The following is a 23,978-nucleotide window of genomic DNA, read 5'->3' as shown; positions in this document are numbered from 1 at the left end:
ATCGACTGTCTGCTGCAATGTCAGGGCATTATTTTCTGAAGTTCTGATCGAGATGGTGATGGAAAAAAACAGCTTTTGTAAAGAAGACTTTAGTTTAATCATTCAGACAGCAAAACTTAGAAATACGAGAACATACAGAATTACTAAAGCTGATTTAAACTGAGAGGGAAAAACTTTCCAGGAGAAAGATGAGAACAGTCCTCCAGCAGCACAAAGCCTTTTCCTAAAAACCTCTATTGCCATTTTAGAAGCACAAGATCCCTTGTCTGGGCCATCATGCACAACAGATCCCTAACGCACAAGCTCAGCTGCGGGACATATCCCTGAACACAAACACAAAGACCAGGAGCTGCTCCCTCCAAAGCTCATGACCCAGAAAAAGGGACACTTTTCCATGAGATATAAGGATTTGACTCCTGGAAGAGTAAAGCCAAACCTAGAGGATGTGGAGACTGGAAAAGCAGCTCCTCCAGCAAACTCAGAGCAAAGCAGGTGCTTCCTGCCGAGCATCTCTTCTCCCTTCCCACTGCTTTTCCTTTTAGTTTGGACGGAACAGTCTCCAGCTATTTCAGAAACTGGGCTCCAATTTGTTAGGAAAAAAGCATGTGTAGGTGCCTGCACAATAACTGCAACATACTTCAGCAGTGAAAGAGGCCACAAAACTTCTCCATAAGGAGAGGAGGAACTCACCAGAGGTGACATAGATCCATTGGGCAGATACGGATCTGACAGCATCAGGAAAGGGTAACCAGAATAGGCAGATCCTTTATACATCCCTGGGTCCTGATGTTTCATACCTGCTGAAATCAATGTTCCCTGTCAAAATTTGTCTTATAACAGATGACTCCTCTGCCTGTCAGGGGTCCCAAAGAGGTTACAGCATCTTGTGGGAATCTTTTTGTCCCATACTCCTCAGAGAAGGTGTTGGGGAGTGCCAGGGTCCCCCATGGGTGCAGACTCCCACAGTGGGGACACTGGGAAGCCTCGGTGCTGTCAGGAGTAGCTTTCCCGCTGGGGGCTGTGGTGACCAGGCTAGCATCCCTCACTCCCAGGGCTGTCAGGGTGATGGGCTGGGGAACCGGGGGGGGGGGTCAAGCACTAGACGGGGCACACTGGGGAAGACCAGCAGGAACCGGGAATGAGGAGAGGGGGACACACAGAAACACGCGGAGGTTGCTGTGACTAACCATCATCCATGTGGTCCGGGAGCTTCTCCTGGTACACCCTCTGCGGATCCTGCACTCGCCGGAGGGCCTGCACGGGGAGGAGAGAGAGGGGCAGCGCGGGGGCGTGGGGCGGGGGCCGCGGCGGGGCGGGGGGCGCCGTGCGGGGCCGCTCCGGCCCGGCTCACCTCGGCATCGGCGGCGGCGGCGGCCGGGCTGCCGCTGCCTTCCGACTCGTTCACCAGCGAGGACTTGAGGTCGGCCAGGTCGCGCTCGGTGAAGGCGTTCTCGGGGATCTTCTCCTCCTGCTCGCCCTCGTCCTTGAAGGCCAGCATCTCGTCCGTGGCGCCCAGGTCGTCCCCGCCGCCGCTGCCCAGCTGCGGCATTTTCCTCCCGCCGCTCCCTCCCCGCCGCGCAGCAACTTTCCCGGCGAGTATTGTTCTCCCGGATCAAGCCCTTCGCAATTATTATTTTTTTCTCTCCCTCAATTTTTTTCCCCTCTTCTTAAAAAAAAAAAAAAATTAAAATAAAAAACAGCTCCCTCTTGACTTTTTCTTTTTAAAGTTTTTTCCTCCTTTCCTTTTAACTTTCAAACTTTTTTTCCCCCTTTAATTTTGCTCCCCCTTTCCAAATTTTAATTTGGAAATTAATTCCAAATTTTAAATCCTTCCTTAAAAAAAAAAAAAAAAAAAAAATCAGAATTGCTTTTCCCTCGTCACTCTTTTCTTTTCCACCCCCCCTTCTTCCCTCCCCGCTCCGGCGGCTCGCGGGGGGCTCGGCAGGCTGCGGGCGGGCAGGCGTCGCGGGATGCCGGGGCTCCGGGGGCCCCCCCGTGCCGCCGCCGCCCCCCCGCCCTCCGAGCCCCGGGAAGTTTGGCTGGAGCAGCGGGCGCCGGCGGCTGGCGGAGCACGGAGCGCCCGGTCCGACTGCGAGCGCGGCGGCGCGGCGGGCGAGCGCTGCGACATCAAAGCGGCCGCCGGGTGATTGGCAGCGCCGGGGCGGGGCCGGGGGCGGGCACACGCGGGACACACGGACACACAGACACCGGCAGAGGCGCGCACACGCCTACGAGCACACAGGGACGCACACGGACACACGCGCTGAGACGCCAAGTCCCTGCTGGAAAGGCACGGCCAGCCCGCCGCCGTCCCCCCGACCCCCTCCCGGCCCGGCTGTGGGGGTGCGGATGGGCGGCATCGAGGGCTTGGTGCAGCCCCGGGTGTGTGTGCACGTCTGTGACACACGCGGGTATGCACACGCAACTGTGCTCGCACATCTGCGCGCACACCTGTGCCTACCTGTGCACACGGACGTGCCCGCGCACACATCTGAGCACACACGCACACGGCCCACGCACATCCGTGCCCATCCACATTCCTGCACACGCACCGTGGCACAAGCTCGCCTGCGGCCGCTCCTGCGTGCCCACAGCTGAGCACGCACCTGCACACGTCGGTGCTTCCTCACACACACAGCTGCAGGCACACATCTCACACACGTCCACACTGACGTGTGTACACACACATCAGTGCATGTCGGGGTCTGCACGGCCCCTCACACGTCTCTGCAGGGGTGTGTGTACAGCTACACACACACCTGAGTACATGCACAGCTGCACATCTGGCACATCTGCCACACACGAGCACTCACACAGCAGCACACAGCAGTGGGATCCACACACAGCCCCACACCCCAGGTACAACAGCACAAAAGAACACGTAACTGCACACATCAGCACACACAGCTACACATCTGGCACACACAGGTACCTGTACGCACACATCTGCACACACGAACACACCTGCATGCTCACATGCACCCATGAATCTACAAGCACAGGTCAGCAGCACACGACTAAACGTAGAGGACAGAAGGCCGGACATGGTACAGCTGGCACACATCAGTGCACATGTGTGCACACAGAACACGTCAGCTCACATGAGAACACACCGACACACTGTGTGCACACACTGAGACATCAGGACGTGTGTGTGTGTGCACACAGACACACCTCAGCACACACGTGTGCACTGAAACTCATCGGGGTGTGTGTACAAACACACACTGCACGCCAGGACTCGCGTGTGCGCAGACAGATGTGCACACCCACCCACACACTGAGACACATCAGGGCACGTGTGTCTGAGCACAGGCACACACAGCACACGCGTGTACCCCCACACACGCACACACACGCCCACAGCAGCTGCCCAACCCCGGCTGTGGGTGCAGACACACCCGTGCCACGCGTGGGTGCCCCTGGCCACCCGCGGTGCCACCCGGGCACGGGCGGCGCATCGGCCCCTTCGGAGCACAGACGTGACGTGGGGTGGCAGAAAATTATTAGTATTCCTGCCTGGCCCCGAGGGTCAGGAAACAAGAAATTACCATCTTCGCAGCCCATTTCGAAGGCACTAGACACTTGTGTGTCGGCGTCGGAGGGTTTTTTAAGCAGTTCCCATGGAACAGGAAACTCCCCATTTCTTCTGATCACACACGACAGGTCCTGTGCATGTCTCCAGTAGCTTAAAACAACACACCGATATTTATTTTCCTTAATTAAGATTGCACAAGATAGCCCTGGGTCCTGGAGACTTTGCTACAGACTGTAATGACGCCATGTAAATTGTTTTTTATGACCCAATATACAACATATTGTCACATTCAGCCCTTGAATAGGAAGCTAAAAATCTTGGTCCCTATTTTTCTTGTTAATTAGGGTATTATTACTAGGGATATAATCTCATTACTTTTTGGGGAGGAGAAGAACTAGTTGGAACCTCTTTGAAAAGTACTTGAATATATTTAAATGGAGCAAAATCTGTCTTTCTCTAATTGCTGATTTTGCATGACATAGAATTATTGTCCTGATTTTGGGGCACAGTTGATGCTGGGCTGAAGAAGATGGGAAGGATGCTGTTTGCTTTTTTCCTGCTTAGTTTTCTCCTCCAAATGAATGAGCTGCCCCATAGGAAACTCCATTGGCAAATTTCCATTCTTTTAAACATCCCAAAAATAAAACAAGATGCAGCCACTTTGAGGAATAATCATTTGAATGAAATATTTGCTACTTTAAGATTTTTTTCCTTCTTCTTTCAGATGATCCTCTTGTTTTGCATGTGAAAAAAATCGTCTGAGATTTACAGCCCTCCCAAATGGAGATAAAGCCTTGGCAATGAGTTGGAAACCTGTTGTAATCTGTGATCCAGGAAACAAAGAGCCTCATTAATGCAGAGACTTTGGTGAGCCTTTGATGTTAGCTAGCATAGCATTCACTCTCAGTTCCATTTGCATTTAAACATTCATAAAAACATCATCTCTGCTTCCTTTGCCTTAAGCAATTTAGGAGTAAAGTATAGCTTCTATTTAAAGAAACCCACTGTGGTGAGGCTTAGAATACAAATATCACATAATCTTCAAGCAGAGCAAATATTTTATCCTACATTTCTGGTGGGCACATTTAATAATATTATATGTAAGACCCAAAATAAAACATCCATCTTATTTTCATTAACCTTACACCACATACTCGAGTCAAAAGAGAAAACGGGCCCTGTTAATTCTAAATATACTACATACCAATTTGTGGAAGGAAGAGAATCCACTGGATTTTACATTATTGACAAGAGCTGAATTTTTGAAAACTGCATGCCTACAGCAAGGTGCCTAAATTGGTATTTAGGCATACAACACAAAAAACTGTGAACAAGGTCAGGTTTATATATATATATATATTTCTGGACTGCAGGATCTACATCCTGGTTTAAAAATAGAATACAAAAAGGTTTTTTTTTTTTTTTAAATTTTTAATTTTAACAGAATGAGAGAAGTAAAATACAAAAAAAAAATTGAAAGAAAAAAATCCCCACAACCCACCCCCCCCAAAAAAAAAACAACAAAAAAACAACCAAAAGACCCAAAAAACCCTAACATGTGAAGATTTTCTTCCAAGAGAAGGCACTGTTGCTCCCAGATGGCATCTTGAGTTAATGGCAGTATGTGAGGAATTTGGGGAATCACTTAGAAAGCAAAGGCCTGTCCTTCTTATTACCTTCATAAGTATTATTCCCCAACGCACCTAGGGGAAGTGGAACAGTACAAAAAATACTGGAGTTGGCATGTCTTGATATTTGGAAACATTCAGCTGGGGTTGTCCATATTTCCTGTACCCTTAAAAATAACCAAGCAATGGAAATTGATCCTGTGGCACGTTGGGAGTTCTTGATATTTCCCCTCTTACGAGCAAATACAAGAAAATATTTAGGTTTGGTGCCATGAGTCAGTGTAGTCTGACTGGTGTTTGAAGCATTATAAGCAAGTTTCCTATATGATGAATATCCAAAATTAAAAACTGAAATGGAAAACACTTAAAACCAACTTTACCTTGGATAAAATATTTCTGGAGCTGGATCAAAGGAAAACAAAAAGCCTGGCTTACTTGTCAGATCATATCTGCACTGAACTTCAAGGTTTGATTTGTATTATTTACATGGAAAAGGTCCCAAGAAACCAATTTGGCACTAAATATCTTCATTACGTTTTTTCGCTTGTATGGGTGATTAAATCAATCTAGGGTTCCTGTTTTAATTTTTTTTGAAAGGTGCAGCCATCTGTGAGTTGAGGAACTTTTCTGATGTCATCTTTGTGCTTCAGACATGCTTTTCCCCCCTCCTTTTAAATTTTTTTTTTTTAATAAGGAACCTTTTAAAGAGCATGTTTGCTCTACTATTAGAGTTTCTAGCTGTCCTTCCAGTAACTGTTTAGAATTAAGGGTATATAGTAACTTTTTAGAACATTTTAACTGTAACACCTGCAGGTAACAGCAAACCAGATTAAAATATAACCAAGTCTGTCTGTTAGTCTGCCTGTTCCTCATCCTGCATTTATCAACATGTTCCCTGAATGCTGTGTGTGAAACTCAGCACATGTATTTTGTACCATGCTATGCACAGCAGCACTGTGTGGTTTTACACATTAGAGTAAGCAAAGCCTCTCCTTTACAGTCAATGTAAATGATTTCTCCTAGGCTAGGGTTCCACGGTTCCACCTTCTGTGCTTTAAAAGGGTCTTCCTGGTTGTTTTGTTGGGTTTTTTTTTTGGTGTTTTTTTTTTTTTTTTTTTTTTTTTTCCCACTTGAATTGATCATTTTGGGGTAGCTCCCATTTTACTGTTTGGACATATTTTATCCTTGCACACAAGTTCATTTAATGTGGATAAAGGACACATCTACCCCTGGCAGGTTAAACATCCTACATCAGCTTTCCTATTTCATTGTATTTGTAGCAAACATGTTTCCCTGATATGCATATACAAATCCAATTATGCTTTAATTGAAACCCAGATTTATTTCAGCTTTTTTTTTTTCTTTTTCTTTTTTGGTAGCCTATTAATCAGTTCTTCACTAGCAGAAGAGAATATTTACCATCCTTTTGGAGAAAAACATTTGCACAACCATCCCATAAGGATGGCTTGACTGATAGATTGGCAGTGCCAACTTTTCAGATGAGACGGATGAAAACTTCTGTGCGGGATTCCAGCTGGGAGCAGGAGCTCCTGGAGGACAGGCTGGTACCAGCTGAACTAATCCTGGCAAGTGACCAGCCTAAATCAGGCCACTGAAAGCTCTGTTTTGCCCAAAGGGGTTTACACTGGTGTAATTACCTCAGCATAGTCATAGCAGGAACATTTCCTTAGTCTAGACAAGCTCTAATACGTTAAATAGATCTATCGTTTGCAACTGGAACATCCCAAGCAGCCGAGGCCAGGGACAAGGCTCGTGCTCTCCTTCCCTTGGCTGCTCTGGCCCAGGTACAGCAGGATTTGGAGGTGGGCTGGAGCATCCTCCAGGTTGGTTGGTCTGTGACAGAAAAAAGGGTCAAGCAGTGGCTCAGCCATTTCCTGACTGGATTCATTCTTAATCTTGCGGGATTTTAAGTGTTTATTTGACTTCATGCATTGATCCAAATGTACTTAAAGGGTTCCCTGACAGCTACCAATGGAAAATTGACTTCCTGACACTGCAATATTTAGGTTGCTTTCGAATATCTAAATGCTTTTCTGGAAATGCTTCCAGCTGCTAGGACTGAAGACTCCATTTTTGCCCTTTGGGAGTCAAGTAGCAAAGGTAGTGCAGACTGCTGACTGGGGCCAGCATCCTGCTTCCTCCAGGAAAAGAGGATAATCTCTGTCAAAAGACTTCATCAGATGTCAAAAGCCATAGTGTGAAACCCATTTTGGAGCCTGTGCTCTTTGGATCACTCCCTGTGTGTATGGCACAACATGGCACAACCCATCATCAACTCTACCAATTTTTGGTTTTTTACTCTCTGTTCTGATTTTGTCAGGGTGTAAGACCATCTCTTCAGGCAAATTTCACTTAACAAGTATTTTCTTTGTTCCTGATACCCAGAACAGTTCAGATTATTAAAGGATTTAAAAAGACTAATCTATTTTTCACTCTGTGTTCACCTCTTGCTGTTGGAACTGGACCAAGCAACTGGCATTGCATTTAATATTTCTTATTACTCTCACTGTCGGGTTCTCAGGCGCTTGCCCAATGCTGAAAGATCTGAGTTTCAAACAGGAAGGAACATGTTTATTTGTTTACAAAAACACTTTTCCAGGGCTGCATCCTGTGGTCACACAATCATCCAAGGAGTCCCTGCTCCAATGACTCATGCCTCTAAATTAAAAGGATCCATGAAGGCAGATTTGCAGAATCACACTCATTTCTTCCACAACAATTTTTACGTAAACTATAGAGAAAAGTGTGTTGATTTTTTGGGTCTATAAAACTTGATTTTTTACCAAACCGAGATACAGGGCTGCTTTTTTTCTCTTAAAGTGTTCTTTACATTTTAAGCAAATCCTTACAACCCATTGGAAGTAGCCTCTTCCTCTGCATTTGCTACAATCCACATAAAGTACACTTTGTCCTGGGATTCCTGTTTGAACATTGGTCGGGACAAAGTACAGGAGAAATCCAAATATTGTCCCTTTAGCTCAGACTCTGCTCAGACATGATGTCCAGGCTGCAACTGAGCCTGGTTAAGAGGTGGTGATCCAGACCCGCCTTCCAACTCCTTCTTCCCTTGGGTATCTCCCACCAAAGGTGTTTCATCAGACAGGGCAGTGTAATTTCCCACATAGGCACTCCCCAGCTTGCTTTTGTCTGAACGAGCTCATTTCTAAAGGACAGCTCTGCTTTAAAAGAGTTACCAGAGGGAAATGGTGGAATCACCATTCCTGGCACCTCCTGTTCAAAATCCAGGTTAATATGATAACTTTGGAATATGATTTAATGTGCATGGCAGTATTCAGTTGAAAGTTGTTCATGATGATCTTGGAAGTATTTTCCAACCTTAATGATTCTGTGATTCTTTGATTCATTTTGAAATTTTAGGAGTTATTTGGAAAAATCTAGGTTAGGTAGATCAGAATGAGAATCATTGCTGACAATGGGGCTGGATGGCAGCAGTGAAGAGCTGAAGTGATGGCAGACTGTGAAACTGGTTTTAGTTGTGGTGACCTGGGACATCTGAATGGAAAACTGCTCTCTCTGGCTGCTTGACAGGGCAGTAAAAGGAACAAGACCCAAAGCAGAGGCAGCTACCCAAGAGGTACCTGCAGGGATTGGTGCTTCTGAGGAAAAGGGGAAAGGGTTGGCTGCAGCTCTCTCTGTGATCCCCAGATTAGCACATCAAACTTCTGCAGAGCAGAGCTGGAGGCTTTGGCGTCTCCTGCCTTGCACCCATTTGAGTCCCGCGGCAGGAAGCCCTCCCTGAGCCTTTGCAGCCCGACCAACTCCTCCCCAGAGCCAGAGCCATGCAGAAAGAAAGGGGGAGTGAAGTGGAAGCAGCTGCTAGGAAGTGAGAATAAAGGGGAATTGTCAGGATAATGGCTGTGGAATACAGTGGCCAGATCATAAACTAAAGGAAAATTATTCCAATGTTGAAAATTGACCAATGTGACGTGGGGTGTATTGGCCACTTCTGATACACTCAGCATCACTCCAGACCCACACCAAAAGATGAGTTTTTTTTCTGCACTGTTGTTTTGTTTTAAATGATTGTTAGTGATTGTTCGTGACAAAGAATAAAATAATTTAAGAGATGAAGGGGCAAATGAAGCAGGAAAAAGAATATGGGATTAGGGAGACGCTGAATTTATAAGTGTTCATACCAAAATGATTGAAAAAGAAAAGGAGGATAGAACTGAACTTATTTTAAAATCTGAAGTCATCAAGGCAGAGCTTTCTGTTAATGAATGCAGAACACTTATTTTCAAACTTGAAATATATTTTTATTTATTTTGAAGTTGTTATTTCCTTCAGATGTTTACTTGACTTTGTCAAGACACCCTGACTGTGAACCAGGATGAGCTTGTCATCATTGTGCTTTTCTGTACTTCAGACTGAAAAAGGAAAGAAAGTGAGGACATGTGAAAGCGGAAGAGAGGATTATATTGATGTATCACTTATGACACCCCCTCCATCCTTGATATTTTCCTCTTGCCAACAAGTTCGTCACTTCCCCCAGCTCAAATGGATGTGGAGCAGCTTGAGCAAAGCACAGCAGGGCTGCTCCTACCAACTTCTGAACGCTTCCAAGGTGGCTATAGAGAAACCAGATTAAAGCAGCATTAAAAGCTGTGCTACAAATCCTACCATATTAAGCAATACAGTTCTAATAGCTGTTTTGGGCTAACTGAACAGAAGGGGTACCTTGGAGTTGAACTACATGTTTCAACAGTATGTTGTTCTGAAAAGTGTTGTATATGTGCCGACATCCGCTGCTGGCATGTGTACAGACTGGAGCTTGCCAACTCCTCCTAATCTGGAAAGAGGAGACATGCAGTGTTAAATACATGTGTCATCACTAGTCATTCCCTCCCTCCCCCCAAATTTTATCATTTGGTTGTGCAACACATTTGAACCAAGTCAGCCCATTTAGTTTAGATGAACTTAGGCCAAATAACTGTACTGGAGCTGACTTCAGAGGCTTGAGAGGAACTGCTGGTATAGCTCTTCCATAAGTAAATGCAAACACTGTGTTATGCTCCTTATTTTACTCCTTAGACAAAAGCCTTTTGGTAGGGTTGCTGTTGGAAGGAGGGAGAGCCCCTGAGAGAACAAACTGCAGCTCATTGCATCATATGACTTTTGACTCCCATTGTGCTAAACCTTATAGGCAAAACAGAGTCAGGTCTAAGCAGGGCTGACAAAGAGGACTCCAAGGAAACCCATGCTGCAAGGGGTGGTTTTGGTGACTCAGTAGGTGACACAGGTTTTTCTGAGTCAGGATTGAACGACTGTTCTTGTATGATGCTAGTGCACCCAAGCTTAGGATGTGTTTTAGATTGACAGCCAGTAAGGGTCCTGGGAGACTTTTGTACTCATATAGAGGGTGATTTTAATCTCCTGGCTGAAGTCCAGCTGTATGAATTGTGATTTCCCCCAGTATCTACTTTGTATGGTGTTAGTCATTGCCCTCTTTAAGGCTGTGACTGTGATACCTACCACAGCCTACAAGTACATGTGGAGCTGCACTTTTGGATCACCAGGTGGAATGAACACTGGCACCTACAGCATCAGCTGCACAGTATTTAGGAAGGGGTCTCAGGGCTCCCTCCCTTCCCTCTGATGATGGCAATAGCACCAGTGGAGAGTGAGCTCAGTGGTTTAAACAAGCTTGAGTGCTGTCCCCAGGGGCTGGACACACTCCCTGGGGCTCTTGGGGTGACTGGAGCTGTCTTGTATGGCTCTGGGCTGCACCACCAGCACTTCACTGTCTATGGGGTGTGCTCAGGAGATACCCACAGCTCTCCTCTGTTTTTTTTTCAATGGCTTTGCTGTTCTTTATATCATCCGATAAGTGGGCTGAAATCAGAAGCCCTGAATACAGCCAGGAATACAGAGTACACCTTGGTGGACCCGGCCCTGACTTTACCTCTTGAGACCCTCAGTTTTAGACTGTATGTGAGCTTATTTTGTTAATTGAGTGGTGAATCTGTTCTGATCCAGAATGATGCAGTAGCATCAGATGGTGCCTTTCTGAAGGCTATGGAGATGTGGAAGGTGTGCAGTTGCCATAGGCAGTTTGCTAACAAAGAGAAGCTGTGAAAAGTTTTGATGATTAGAGAAGAAAGCACAGAAGCAGAGACTTTAGAAGGACAAGAAGAAAAAGTATGTAAAAATGTGATCCCCCATTTTAATGGCTAAACATGAATTATGTTATGAGATGCTTTCATCTTAGTATAGGTTAGCATTCCCCAGCTTTTTATATTTGTATATAAATATTTTTCTTGAAGTAAAGTCAGCCTAATTGGAAGTAAGAGCCATTCTATGTAGTTTATTTTAATACTCTAATATATTTCCCCTAGTTAATCATTGCTATTTCTAAATATAAATTTCCTTTCCTTTTCTTTCAAGTCACTTAAAATGAAAGGGCCTACTTTACTCTTTGACCTTCTCTAACAAGCAGACCCTTGAAATGCAGAATTTCCAGAAAGCAAGCTGCAGGAACAACAGATGGATTTAGTAAATTACAGCCTGCAGATGAATTGTATGAGGAGTCAGTTTGGGATGGAGGCTTAAAATACACAGAAATTTTCTGCGCTGTAGCTTTTTTCTTGCTGTCAAACACTGCCTGGTAAATGCATAACTCGTGTGATGTTAGCTTTCTGCACTGATTGATTTGTAAAAGCTATTCCATCCCAAATTGCCAGCTCTTTGGGTCTCAGCCTACAACCCTACTCAGCCAGAAGACTCTGTCCTCTAGGTATGTTTCACTATTTTGCATTTCTTTTATTTGCTAAAGCTATTCTGACAGACTACTTACCCTGATCAGCAGATTCTAAAATCTGTTTGTGGTTTCCCAGGGATTTCATAGACAAATTATTAGTGCATGTGTATTTGCAGGACAGGTGACTCCTAAATGATAAAAATGTAGTTTATAATCAAAGTGCCTAGCTTGTAACAATAATCTTGAGCTAAGCATTTGCTTATCTCCTAATGTGTTAATCCTTCTCAAGATTAACAACTCATTTTTCAAAAGTGATCTTGGTTCTGCAGACCTTGTTGACATAACTAAATCTTTGTGGGTTCATGAGGTGTGATTGTGTGCAAGGACTGCAGGAATGGACGGTCACTTCAGCAGGTTTCCTCGATGTGATTTAGCTCTTGCTCTGGGGTGTGAAGCTCCATAATGTATGTGATGCAGAGCAGAAGCAGTAAGTTGTCATTGTGATCAAACACAAAGCTTCTGTGGGGAAGAATAAATTATTTGCATGGGTGTGATGAATGCTTGAAGGGAATTTGATAAGTGGCATGTTGAGCACTGGGAAAATTTCTGAATATGATCCACGTTGTTCTTTGCAGTGTCAGAAACTTAACATGGGCTGTCATCCCTAGCTCTGGTTATTGCGCAGTTTTATTAAAGGTCTTACAAAATGAATCTAAGATAGAATGGCCATCAATATGAGATCAGATAGGCTTAGGGGTTTTTGCATAAATAAGGATTTACTTCTATCTACTCTTGTATTCCTAGGATGGTCAATAATTTTCCTTTTGCACCAATTTCCTGCGATACGTTTGAGAGTGCAGTCCTTGAAGTCATTCGCATTTAAATCACCGTGTGACAGACATCAGTGAGTCTCTGCATTGGGGTTTTTGCATGTAGCCTACACTTTTCAGTATGGGACTCCCAGGAATCCTGTCTGCTTGAGCTAAAATATAATTCCCTTTTGTAAGGAAAAGATGCATACGGTAATAGCAATCTCATCAACACTTGGGAAGCTCATGCAAAATACCTTCAGCGCTGCTTTCTGTTTGCCCTCTGAAAGCAGATAATGGTATCAGGGGCTGCAGTTCAGTACTGCCCTGGTTCCACAACAAACCTACTGGGCACCCCTCGGGGTGCAGCCCAGCTCCCATCCCCAGGCATGCCCTGACACCCTGCGAAGGAAATGAGTGGTGTGGGGGGTGGCTGTCCATCCCATCCCGCCTGGAACAGCGGCAGTGTGGGGCTGGCTGTGTACCCAGGGACACGGTGGGAGGGAGGGAGCATCTGCCCAGCCGTGCCCATCTGCCTCTGGGGAATCCTCCCATATTCCTGTGTCTGGAATTGTAAATGCTCTGCTTGCAGAGCAGGTCTCAGTGCCTCAGTTCTTAATGTGCTGGGAGCATCCAGCAGCCAGGCTGCCAGCGCTGTGTTCACAGTTGGTAGTGGTGTTACGAGACTGCAAAATTTTCCCACAACTCACAGCCAGGCAGGACTGCTTCCATGAGAAATAGTGACACGATGCAAACTTGAACAATTCCAGTAGAACACCAACCCTCGCCTGTCTCTATGAGCTTTTTCCAAAGCAAGGCACTATGAGTGAAGGCACAATATTTTTTCCTTTTCAGGAGGTCTGTCCCACAATATTTAGGTGCATTGTAGGTTCCATGGCATTCCTTGGGCTGCTTGGGTGATGCACAGTAACCCACACAACTTTTCTCTGGCATGATTTGCTACCACTCTAAGGTTTGCATCTCCATAATACAAACTGATCACACAGAATATTGTTGAGTTGCACAGTCCTTCTCTTGAGCTACTCACAGCAAGGCTGGATAACGGTTCAAGGGCTGAAATGTCCAGCTGGAGCTCTGCAGAGAACTGCTCAGGGAGGCAGAACGTAATTATCTATGTTGGAGTCTGGCCAGGTTTCCAAGGTTAACACCTTTCATCTTGACATCAAATCTTTAATGACCACATGTGGTAAAGACATTTGTTCAACATCTCATTTGGGAATGTGGCATTGTCACCTCTGTTGTCTTGTATTGGTTTAAAGGAAAATTGCTCTCAAAGTCCTTAATGGACAACCAAGTGTTTCCTCTGGAAATTCCTGTTTGAGTATAACCAGGACCTACTGGTCTGATTTCTCCTTCCTCCAAATCATCTCCTCTGTCCTCCTTACAAGCTAATAGAGAACACTGTAATTACCCTTATTTTCAGGCTGCCAAATAAAGTAATTAGAGAAATAGGCATTATGATTTTGGAAAGATACATTAGAGAATGAAGGGGAGTGATGAGAGCATGTTCTCACAGAGCCAATTAAAACATTGCTGAGGAGATTCAGTGCTTCTTCCTGGCAATCCAAGCAGACAAAAGAGATTCACAGGGATTTACTCAGACAGAAGGATGGCAGAAACACTCCTTTCTGTTTCTAAGCATATTACATATGGAAATCCAGCTGGGGAAATAACTTATGGGGTGACTTCTTTGAGCAGTACCCACCACTTAGAAATGGTGGAAGGATATGAAGCATCTTCCTTAAAGATATTTGTTGTGATATCTGAGATGGCCTAGCTGAAGCAAAGAACCTTAAGTTGCATTTACTTATTAATTAGTCTTGTTTAGACTTTGTAAAAGACTTCTCTTTATGATCATTAAAAATATTAAACTTTTCATGCCATTAATCTCTGTTTAACTGAAACTTTTGCTTAGAAAGAATTAAAAATATCTAGGCTATGAGGGTTTGAGGCACATTGAACAGAAGCACAAACAGAATGTGTTCATGGGGGTCAAGGAGATCTGGAACACCTCATATTATGCTAAATGCAAACTCTAAGCTTGTAATTTTTAATGGCTTTGGAGAAATGCCTCTTCCTCAGTAACAATTTTGATTGCTGAATAAACAATTGGATCCCAGTTTTTGCTACCCTTACAAATAAGCTACATGATCTTATCCACGTGCCAAGGTGGTGCATAAGGCTTCAGTCTGAGCCTTGGGGTTTTCCCCTTGATTGCACGTCCATGAAGTCTTTATACCCACTGCTCTTTAGGTACTTTGCAGTGAAGAGTGTTCATTTCACATATTAGGAAAATGAGGCTTAGATATTGCTTGTACCAAATTAGAGAGAAACTAAAATTTTCTTATCCTCTCTTGCAATACTGATATTGGATCACACCACTGTAAAGCAAGGAAAAGTAGAACCTGTCCATTTCTAATGCCACAGGATTTCCTGAGCTCAGTGTGAACCTTCCTGGGTTCTGTACCAGGTATTTTTGTTCATACGAAGTAGTATTTGAAGTACAATAAAATTCTAACCTGTGAACTGAAGCAATAATTTAACTTGAGCTAAATTCTCCCCTTCCAGAAGCCATTTTTCCCCAGATTATTGACATATATATATGTTTATCAGTAAAATTTGTGATCTTCAAAACAAAACAGTCCACTTTGTGCCTGGCATCTGTCAAATTGGAAGGTGTATCTGCTCTAGTGAGCTCGTATGCTCACAGGTGTTAGTGCTGTGCCCTTTTGCTATGCCCTGTTTGACTGTTCCTCTGGACTCAGTCTGGGGTGGTGACTCTCCTTAGAGGCTGTAAACCAGCAGGAGTTTCTTACTTTCTTTTCTAGAGAGTGACTGTACACTGTGGCAGTTTTCATAGAAAGAAGTGTTGTAAGCCAAGACAGAGAAGAGGTTTGTAAAAGCTTTGGCTGTTTTCCCTTGAGGCGTGTACATCCCAGTTAGCCAAAGGAAGCTGCAGCAGCAGCTGTAAGCACTGTGTGCCTCACCTCTTGGTGTGCTGCTCCCCTGCTTAAAAGGAGCAAAAAGATTTCTGTGGTCTGAGAAGGTCTTGCCATGGATGTCAGTACTGTTCTGTCTTGGTGCATTTTTTAGCAATATGCCATATTCTTTAAGAAAATATGAGCATGATGACTTTCCAATATTAAATACAGAGGTGAAAAGAACAGAGACTGTAGCATCCAGACAATATTGATGATAGGTCACATACAAAGACCACCTGGACCCTCTAGAGACTACCTCAAGATCAACTTGTTTATTACAATATAAATATCTGCTATAAAAGTTTTCTTTTCTTGTGAGTAAACAATGCATATCTGAATCCAGAAAAGGTTTGGGATGGGGCCCCTTCCAGCTTCCACCAGAACCTGGTTATGTGCTTTGTTTCTCATCTTTCTGTCAGTGGCATTTCAGCATTCCAAAATATTGGTACATTTATGGTTTTCTCTAGAAGTAATAGTAAATTGAAGAATGTGCTCTTCTTCTACTGCTCTTCCTGCTGTAGCTCTGTCTGATCTCTTGAATGTGCTTTTGATGCCATGAATAGTTGTGAGGCAAACCTGGGACCACTCTTCCCAGGAAAGGAGAAAAATCTTACAAATCCTTTTTGTTTTAAGGTATTGGGAAGCACAGAGTTTCCAGCCAGCTGTCACTCCTGATGCCACAAGCCTCTGGCAGTGGGGAGGCAGTGGGAATGCCAAGTCCTATCCCATTCCCCTGCATGTCTCGCCCTGCTGACCCAGCCCTGCCCCTCTTCCCCTCAGGCACTGAGTGTTTGGGACATAAAATATCTGCTTGCACTTTGCAGGCAACCTTTGTCTTAGCAGCTGAGGAGCCTCCTGCCAGGGCCTGAGAAGGTTAAATGCACAGAATCAAATGTTTCTCGCTGGTTTTGATGCTGTGGGGTTGGCAGGGCTGTGGCCGAGGAGCCACCTGTCCCTGCAGTGCTGGCACAGGAGGAGGCTCAGGGGCAGCTGTGTCCTTCCATCCTGCTGCAGGACGAGCTGAGCCAGCCTTTCCCCCTCCTCCTGCCCCTGCTGTGCTCAAGTTGGCCTCCTTCTACAGCCAGCCATTGGATCTCCGTGGGGCCATGCCCCTGCAGGCGCTGAGCCGCGCTCCCAGCAGTCTCTGCCCAGGCCTGCACTGCTCCAGCATCCCAAATTTTATCCCCATCCATGTGAGAAGCTATAAAGTCCTTGCTCCTCCAGTCCCAAGACTTGGCTTGCTCTCTATCTCGTTAAAAAATCATAGTAAAAATTCTGGCTTTCATTACTCCAAAGAAAAGCTTAGAAAAAAGGTCCGGTTTGTCTGAACCAGATAGGAAGAGAATGCCTGAACATCTTTATCTATTTTGGGCTCTTTTAGAATCTCATGATTTTTTAAAAATCAAACCTCTCTATTATTTCATTTTATGAGCAGTCTGACTAATGACTTTCGTAAACTTGTGTTGGCAGAACTAACAACTGCTTAAATAAAATGAGTAATTGTTTTCATTCACCAGTTGCAAGAGCAATTATAGTTTCAGTGTTCTGCCCCCAAATGGGGGCCAAATTCTCCAGTCATGGATTATTTATATTACCTGTCTCCCTGTTTACACTCTCCAGACCACTGATGGCTCTATTCAGTGTCCAGGCCACTTCTTGTAAAATCCGGTTGCTTCAGATTCGAGTAATCCAGGTAACTGCTTCTCCTTTTGATTTCAAGCATGAAATAAGTTACAATGAATTAATGTAGCTTGATTTGTTCATTTGGTGCTAAGTGGCTACTAAAATGTTAAGATGTTAAATGTTAAGAGGCCTTTGCATAATTTTCTGACATGTAAACTTCAAGGGAAAAAAACCTCATTGAATCACAGAATGGTTTGGGTGGGAAGGGACCATTAAAGATTGTTTTGTTCCAAACCCCAGATAAGGGCAGGGACAGCACAGCAAACCTCAGGTTCCCCTGATCAAGCACAGCCAGTGAAAGAGCCAGAAATAGTTCAGTTTGAAAGGGTTAAAGAATAGACTAATCAGCTGCTCTGGGAATGGAGCTGGTGATCCCTGGTACCCCGGGCAGGGCTGAAGGATGAGTCTCATTGGGATTTTGTCGTAGTGCTGTGGTTGGAAATCATACCAGGATGGAACAGCTCAGCAGGGATTCAGGTCCTCTCTCCTCCAAAGGTCCACTTGTGGTCACGTACACGGCCTGGAGCACAGGGAGTGTCCAACCCACGGGAGCAGTGGGAGAGATGTGTAGGAATGATGGAGTCATATTGCTGTAGGCACCTCCGTCCCTGAATCTTTATTGCTTTTTGTGCCACTTCACTGCAACATGGAAAAGGCATAGAAATTATCTACTTTGGCTCTATCTTAGAGCTGAAATTGAGCCAAAAGTCCAAGAAAAGACAGCTTTACTGGATTCTGCAGTATTCTGGGCATAGATTGAAAGTTTGTAATGTTCCCTTGTCTTTCTAGTGGAAAGAAGTAAAACTGATGCCTTGAAAATCACTGAAGTCTAAATAGTGATTTTCTCATCTAATCCAAATTTCATAGCTTTATCCTGTTTCTGCTATTGCAAACTCCATTTCTGTGGATGACACCCTGAAAGCCACATTCCTGATCTGCTTCTTGTCCACAAAGCAGCTGGAGTTGACAGCAAGTAATTCATGGAGAGAGGGGAAAAACAAATCAAAGTGAGAGTGGTAACCTTAACAGTCTCCTTTGTACTTGGCAGATCTCAAAACACTTCCCAAAGTGAAGGTGCCTAATTTTAAATCCTTCAGCCACCCAATGTGCTTGTTCAGAGGAGGGAGTGGAAGTATTTGTTTGTAACAGAGCTATTAAACATAGGATTTGTGTCTTACAAAGTGGCAGTGTTGCTTTTTCAGGCTGATTAGAAATGGTAAATAGATTTGGGTCCCATTGCCCTTGGAATCAATGCAAAACTCATCCCAGTTCAGCAGGAGATAGATAGGGAAAATTGTTCCTATTCCAGTGTCTTCCCCTGTGAGTGTCATAGAAATGTTGTCTTGAATTACACAAACATTGTAGGCAGGTTTTGGATGTTCTGGAAGCAATCTTTAATGCTAATGTGTAGTAAAGTGATACTAGAGGTATGAATCTCCAAGAATTTAATTTTAAACAGTGTATCTGAAAACAATGCAATTCTATTGCAACATCGCTCCTGCTTTGCATATATATATATATTTCTCTTTTCCGAGGCTCTCAATATGATTTATGAGCAGCAATTAACTCAACCTTTTAACAGTGTGTGACAGGTGTTGCTGGGCCCATTTATGAACCAGGCAAGCTGAGGCACAGAGGTGTCAAGTGTAGTTTGGCAGCAATAGTATTGCAAAATGAAGACCAGAACCCAAGAATCCTGAATCACAACCCCTATTCTATGAGCTCTCCAGTTATTGCTAGGAGAGAAGATCATTAAAATCCACTGGGCTTGTCTGGCAGACTTTATAAACATATGCATGCTTTTAAATGCAGTGGGGGTTATCGTTATTAAATGATGAATGTAGGAGGGTTTTTACATAATGCTGAAGAAACACATTAAACCATGATGGAATGAGAATCAATATAGGTCATAAAAAATAAGCATTCTGCTGAAATGGATTTTACCTGTCATTCAGCAATGTTTATATACTGTGTTTGCTTTATGCTGCTCTACTATGTAACAGAAAATATTTTTTTCAAATGTAAATGACAGGTGGCTTTTAGAATACTGTACTTTAGTGCTCACAGACCTTGGGCTTCCTTCCCCTGCCTAGCAGGACTGAGACTCTATCAAAGCCTGCAGCACTGGGGGAGGTGTGGGCTCTCTGTATTTCATGCTTACAATATAGTCTGGTGTTTCAAATCCCTCTTGGAATAGTGACCTCGGTGCTCTCACTGGCAGCCTCATAGGATGGTATAATGCTCCTGACTGGGGAAAAGGTGCTCCAGTCAAGATAAAATTTTCCTCTCCTTCACTGAGACCACAGCAGTGAACAGATCTTGCAGTGTCCCTTGGGGACTTTGCTCATCCTCAGATGCATCACCACTGAGGCAGAGCTGGAATTAGAGATGAAAATCTGCTTCCAGTCGTGGTCCTCAGAGATCTGCAAAGTTCTAGACCAATAGAAGAGGGGCACTTCAGCTGAAACCTGGTTATAGCACATGTTTTGGAATAGAAAAAGGGGGTATGAGCCTCTATTTTTTCAGCTCTATGTGCAAAAGAAGAAATGTATAATGTATCTTGCAGCTCCTCCTGCAAGTACATTCATATTAGTAATACACTAAGAATTCCAGAAGTTCTACCGTGCTAACTTGGGTGGGATAGAAACATGCAAAAACTTGATAAATGCAGCATGGGGATTTGCTATGTGCTTAACTCTTGGAAAGGGAAATGCTTTATTCACATCTGAAATTAAAAGCTGGAAAGTAGTGGAAATAGGACCTTTTTTTTTGTGTTGTATGGAGGTTTCTGCTGTATGGTACATAATTTAATCAGGGGATTTTTTTTTTGTAATGAAAAAGAAAAGTAGAATACAGATGTGGGTAATTGAATATAGAAGATCCTGTTTCTGGTTTTAGTGTAAATGCATTTATTATTTGTAAACCTGACTCATTTGTAAAATCACACACCAAAAAGTGGACACACATTCAGAATTATCCAAGCCCCTTATGAGTGTGAGCAGTACTTCATGAGCTGGTGTCAAAATGTTCCCCAATAATGGTCTGGGCTAACAATACATTTATTACTGTGACTGAATAAATCTTCTATATGTTTACATTCACACACAACTGTATTAAACTTGGGGCAGTATTTCACCCTTTGCAGATAAGTACTAACAGAGAATCAGGTAAGCAGTCAATATTGCTGAAATTAACCCCAAAAATATAAAACCCATTCCCAAAATCTAAGCCAAAGGCAAAACCAGTGGCCTTCTAAGACCCTGTAAGCCAACAAAAACTCCTCAGGCCATGAGGCTGGATGGTCTGATGATCCTTATGTTGCTCTGGACTCTTGATTCAACCCCAAATCCTGTGAAATGGGAAGGCAATCCCTGCCTATTGTTTGTTTGTTATGTTGGTTGTTTTTTTTTTCTCTAGCTGAAGGTGCAAAGCAAAATAGGTCTGTGGTCCCACTCCCATTACAGACTGTGAGAGTTTGCTTACACTGAAGTCACTGACAAAACCCTCAATAGCTTTAATGGGGGCAAGAACAGGCTCACCGTGATTTAATCTAAAGTGCTCAGCTCAAGGCAGAAAGACGGGGGCTCTTTGAAAATGACAACTTGTGGGTTTTGGAGAGGTCATTAACATATTTGTCATGGGGGAAAGAGGGTAAATAAGGAACTTGAAAAGAAAGACAGATATTAATTACGCTTCAGACAACATTGTTGTGTGCTGATGACATGCTGCAGCTCTCCAGACAACTGTAATTTGCAAGGGAACCCAACAAGTAGGAGACTTTACAACAAGCCAAGCAATTAGTCCTTCCTGAGTTGCAAGAGTGACATCATGTGTGCAAAACATGCCTTCGCCTTCAGCTAACAACACATACTCATTTATTCTTCCTGCAGGGTCACTGTTGGCTGTGAAGGCCATTAAATAATTCCTCTGATGGATGTGTTAACTTTCAGAGCTGAGTGAATAAGGGTCCCTGAAGTGCAGATAAAGGAACACGTGTCCAAAGCTCCAACTATCAACAAATATCTCATTTTATGTTCTATAGCTGGCTTACAAAATTATTGTATTCTTTAAATACCTTAAGTAATTCTCCACGGTCTTGAAAATTTGTCCCTGTTGTAGGGTCTAACCTGATAAATGAGTGGGTTTTCTTTACTTGGTTTTGTTTGTTAGTTTTTGCTTTTGGTTTCTTGGTGTGGTTTTTTTTTTTTTGTGTGTCTGAAATTTGTCAAGACACTGTTGGACAAGCTGAGGCTTGCTTTTATGAGCTCTTTGTATACAGTTCTGAGAGGAAAAAAAAAAAGCAAGGATTTTTTTTGACTAGGAAGTTGAATTGAAGTTAAATACTTAAACAGCAATGTTTATATATATCTGGGTATAGATTTCCAGTAGTGTGTGCTTGGTTTCGTAAGTTGCATCACTTAGTGTTTTGCACTGCATGAGTTTATTGAAGAGACAATAAAGATCTAGCTGATACTCAATGAGGAGTAAATTATGGCATTGATCTGGAGAGACAATTACATTTATTCTTTAATCAGATACATAGTCCCACTGGAGCCACATGCTACTTCCCTGCAGTAAATTAAGCTCCTGCTTAAGAGCTTTGTAAAATCAAAATCAAAAAAAAACCTAACTCGTGAAGGTATTTCAGATCTTCTGTCTGTTAGAAGTGTAATGCAAATTGTCATGTAGGTTTTTTTTCCCCCTCTGGATTAGTGAAAAAGAAGAATGAGCTGTGAACAAGCTTGACTTTAGAGATCCACTTTAGTGTATGAAAAGCTGTTTTATCTTTTGAAGAAAGCTGTTACTACAAATGCAAAATGAACATTTTACCACTACATTTTTTTCCTAAGCATAGCAGTGGGCACAAAGATTTGGCAGAGCAGGGGCACAGGCAGCTTGGCACAGAGAGCTGAGGAGCTTCGCATCAAACGGGAGCGGGTTTCTCTCACTGGGATGAGGTTCTAGACAGGGCTCTGCACATCCTCCTTGCCTTTCCCCAGCCTGAGAGGGTTTGCCCAGTGTTGGTGGCTTTCAGTACATCTTTATCTGTCCCAGATTTGCCTTTTCCCAATGAAGCAGAAGGGAAAGCTGCTCTTTTCAGCAGTAGCCCAGCCAGAGCCACGACCCCCTGTGCTGCACTCTCCTGTGGAAGCCCAGGGCAGTGATTTCAGTACAGCAGGGCATTTGGATCTGACCACCCACCCCGAGCTTTCAGCAAATAATCTATATGGTTCTTTTGTTTGTTTCCACACATGTTTACATAGTCCCTAGAAGTTTCTAAGATTAGAACCTGAGGAAAACAGAAACCTGTTCTCCAAAGCCAGCAGGTTGTTTTAATAGGAACTGTTATTGCTATTATTAAGAACAGTAATAATCTTATTTAACCAAAGGCAGGGATGAATCTTGCTGGACTGTGCCTGGATATGTGCCATGTCTTTATATCCTTGCAAAGCTGTGGCCAACAACTATCCCAGAGAAATGGTAAAGCTGATGATGGCTGTTCTGTAACAAGTAATGCAAAATGGAACTGTGCAGCCTTTTAGTGCTTGAGACACTGCAGTTTCCTGGTATTTCTTCTATTTGGAACAGTTCATCCAAGAAGAGGGAGGCAGGTCATGTACAGCACTCTACTGAGTTTTCTGCAGTAAAGTTCCTGTTTTGGTCACAGCACTGTAGGCAGGCAGACATCTGAGAAGGTGACAGTAAAAGTGCCAAGCAGAGCTGAAAGGGAGGAAGAGAATTCTGACTTCTGTGAAAAAGTCTGAACCCTGCTCCTCAGCTACAACTGCAGGGACTTTCCTCCTAACTGAACCCTGAGGATCCCTTCATATGAGCCTGTTCAGTTAACTCCTTTATCTGTAGCTGCCAGCATGGCCACAGATGTGATAGGGGAAGCCACTGGTTTTAGTGGTGTCGTCAAAAGAAGAGTGAGGCATGTGTGCATGAACTTTTTTGGCTACAAGCTCTGCACAGCCTGAAGAATTGAACCTCCCACAGAGCCAGAGCCTGCCTGCTTTGTGGGCCATTCTGGTTGAATTATTCCTCTGGCAATGCACCCCCTGAGCTAAACTTAAATAATATGAAGCTGGTGACAGGCTGGTTTAGGTTTTAAGTGCATGTTTTTGATTAATTTGCTGTATTTCAAGAGGAAAAAATTGTGTAAACTTGGTCTTTATTAAATACTACACTGCTTTTCATGTGTTGTCGAACTACAAAAATCGTATGCCTTCTTTGCCTACCTAATGTACATTTTCACATATGGGAGAGGCAGAATTGGGATGCTCCACATTTAAATAAATACTTAGCAAAAGAGTGTGGGGAAAACTGAGGTTCTGTAAGGATTAGGGAGAAGATTTCAATGTAATAAGAAAAAGAGGCACAAAATGCAACTATTAAAATCCATACATTCTTGTGCTCTGTTCACTTGGCCATACTGACACATGGTGTATAGAAGAGCTGAAATTCTCTCTTCTCACATTCATATGTGCCTGTGTGCCCATGTTCATGCCCACCAAGCTCCCACATAGCATGTAAGAGAGAACCTATTTAGTGGGTTTAATAAAACTACAGTTTCATAGC

The 23,978-nt window shown here is 43.7% G+C and overlaps 1 protein-coding gene and 1 long non-coding RNA gene across 7 annotated transcripts in view; one reads left to right on the top strand and one right to left on the bottom strand.

Annotated features, from left to right (window-relative positions):
- Positions 1-1,791, bottom strand: part of TCF7 (transcription factor 7) — a 70,918-nt gene extending 69,127 nt beyond the window's left edge. For 4 of the 6 annotated variants that reach the window (XM_030284124.4, XM_030284126.4, XM_030284128.4 and 1 more), the window contains exons 1-3: positions 1,352-1,791; positions 1,188-1,254; positions 691-800 (exon numbers count right to left, since the gene is read on the bottom strand). In XM_030284124.4, coding sequence (XP_030139984.3) covers positions 691-800; positions 1,188-1,254; positions 1,352-1,549 — 375 coding nt within the window. In that variant the 5' untranslated portion in view covers positions 1,550-1,791. The remainder of the gene's footprint in view (positions 1-690; positions 801-1,187; positions 1,255-1,351) is intronic. The other 2 variants (XM_030284125.4, XM_030284127.4) reach the window with 1 other exon arrangement.
- Positions 1,792-11,800: 10,009 nt separating this feature from the next.
- The window catches only part of LOC140685028 (uncharacterized), a 35,653-nt gene continuing 23,475 nt past the window's right edge, over positions 11,801-23,978 (top strand). Inside the window, exon 1 of the long non-coding RNA XR_012058173.1 lies at positions 11,801-11,941. This is a non-coding gene — a long non-coding RNA (uncharacterized lncRNA). The remainder of the gene's footprint in view (positions 11,942-23,978) is intronic.

Source organism: Taeniopygia guttata, chromosome 13 (genome assembly GCF_048771995.1).
Source record: "Taeniopygia guttata chromosome 13, bTaeGut7.mat, whole genome shotgun sequence".
NCBI classification, from domain to species: domain Eukaryota; kingdom Metazoa; phylum Chordata; class Aves; order Passeriformes; family Estrildidae; genus Taeniopygia; species Taeniopygia guttata.
Note: the sequence above shows the minus strand (reverse complement) of the source record. Positions and strands in the feature narration are given on the sequence as shown.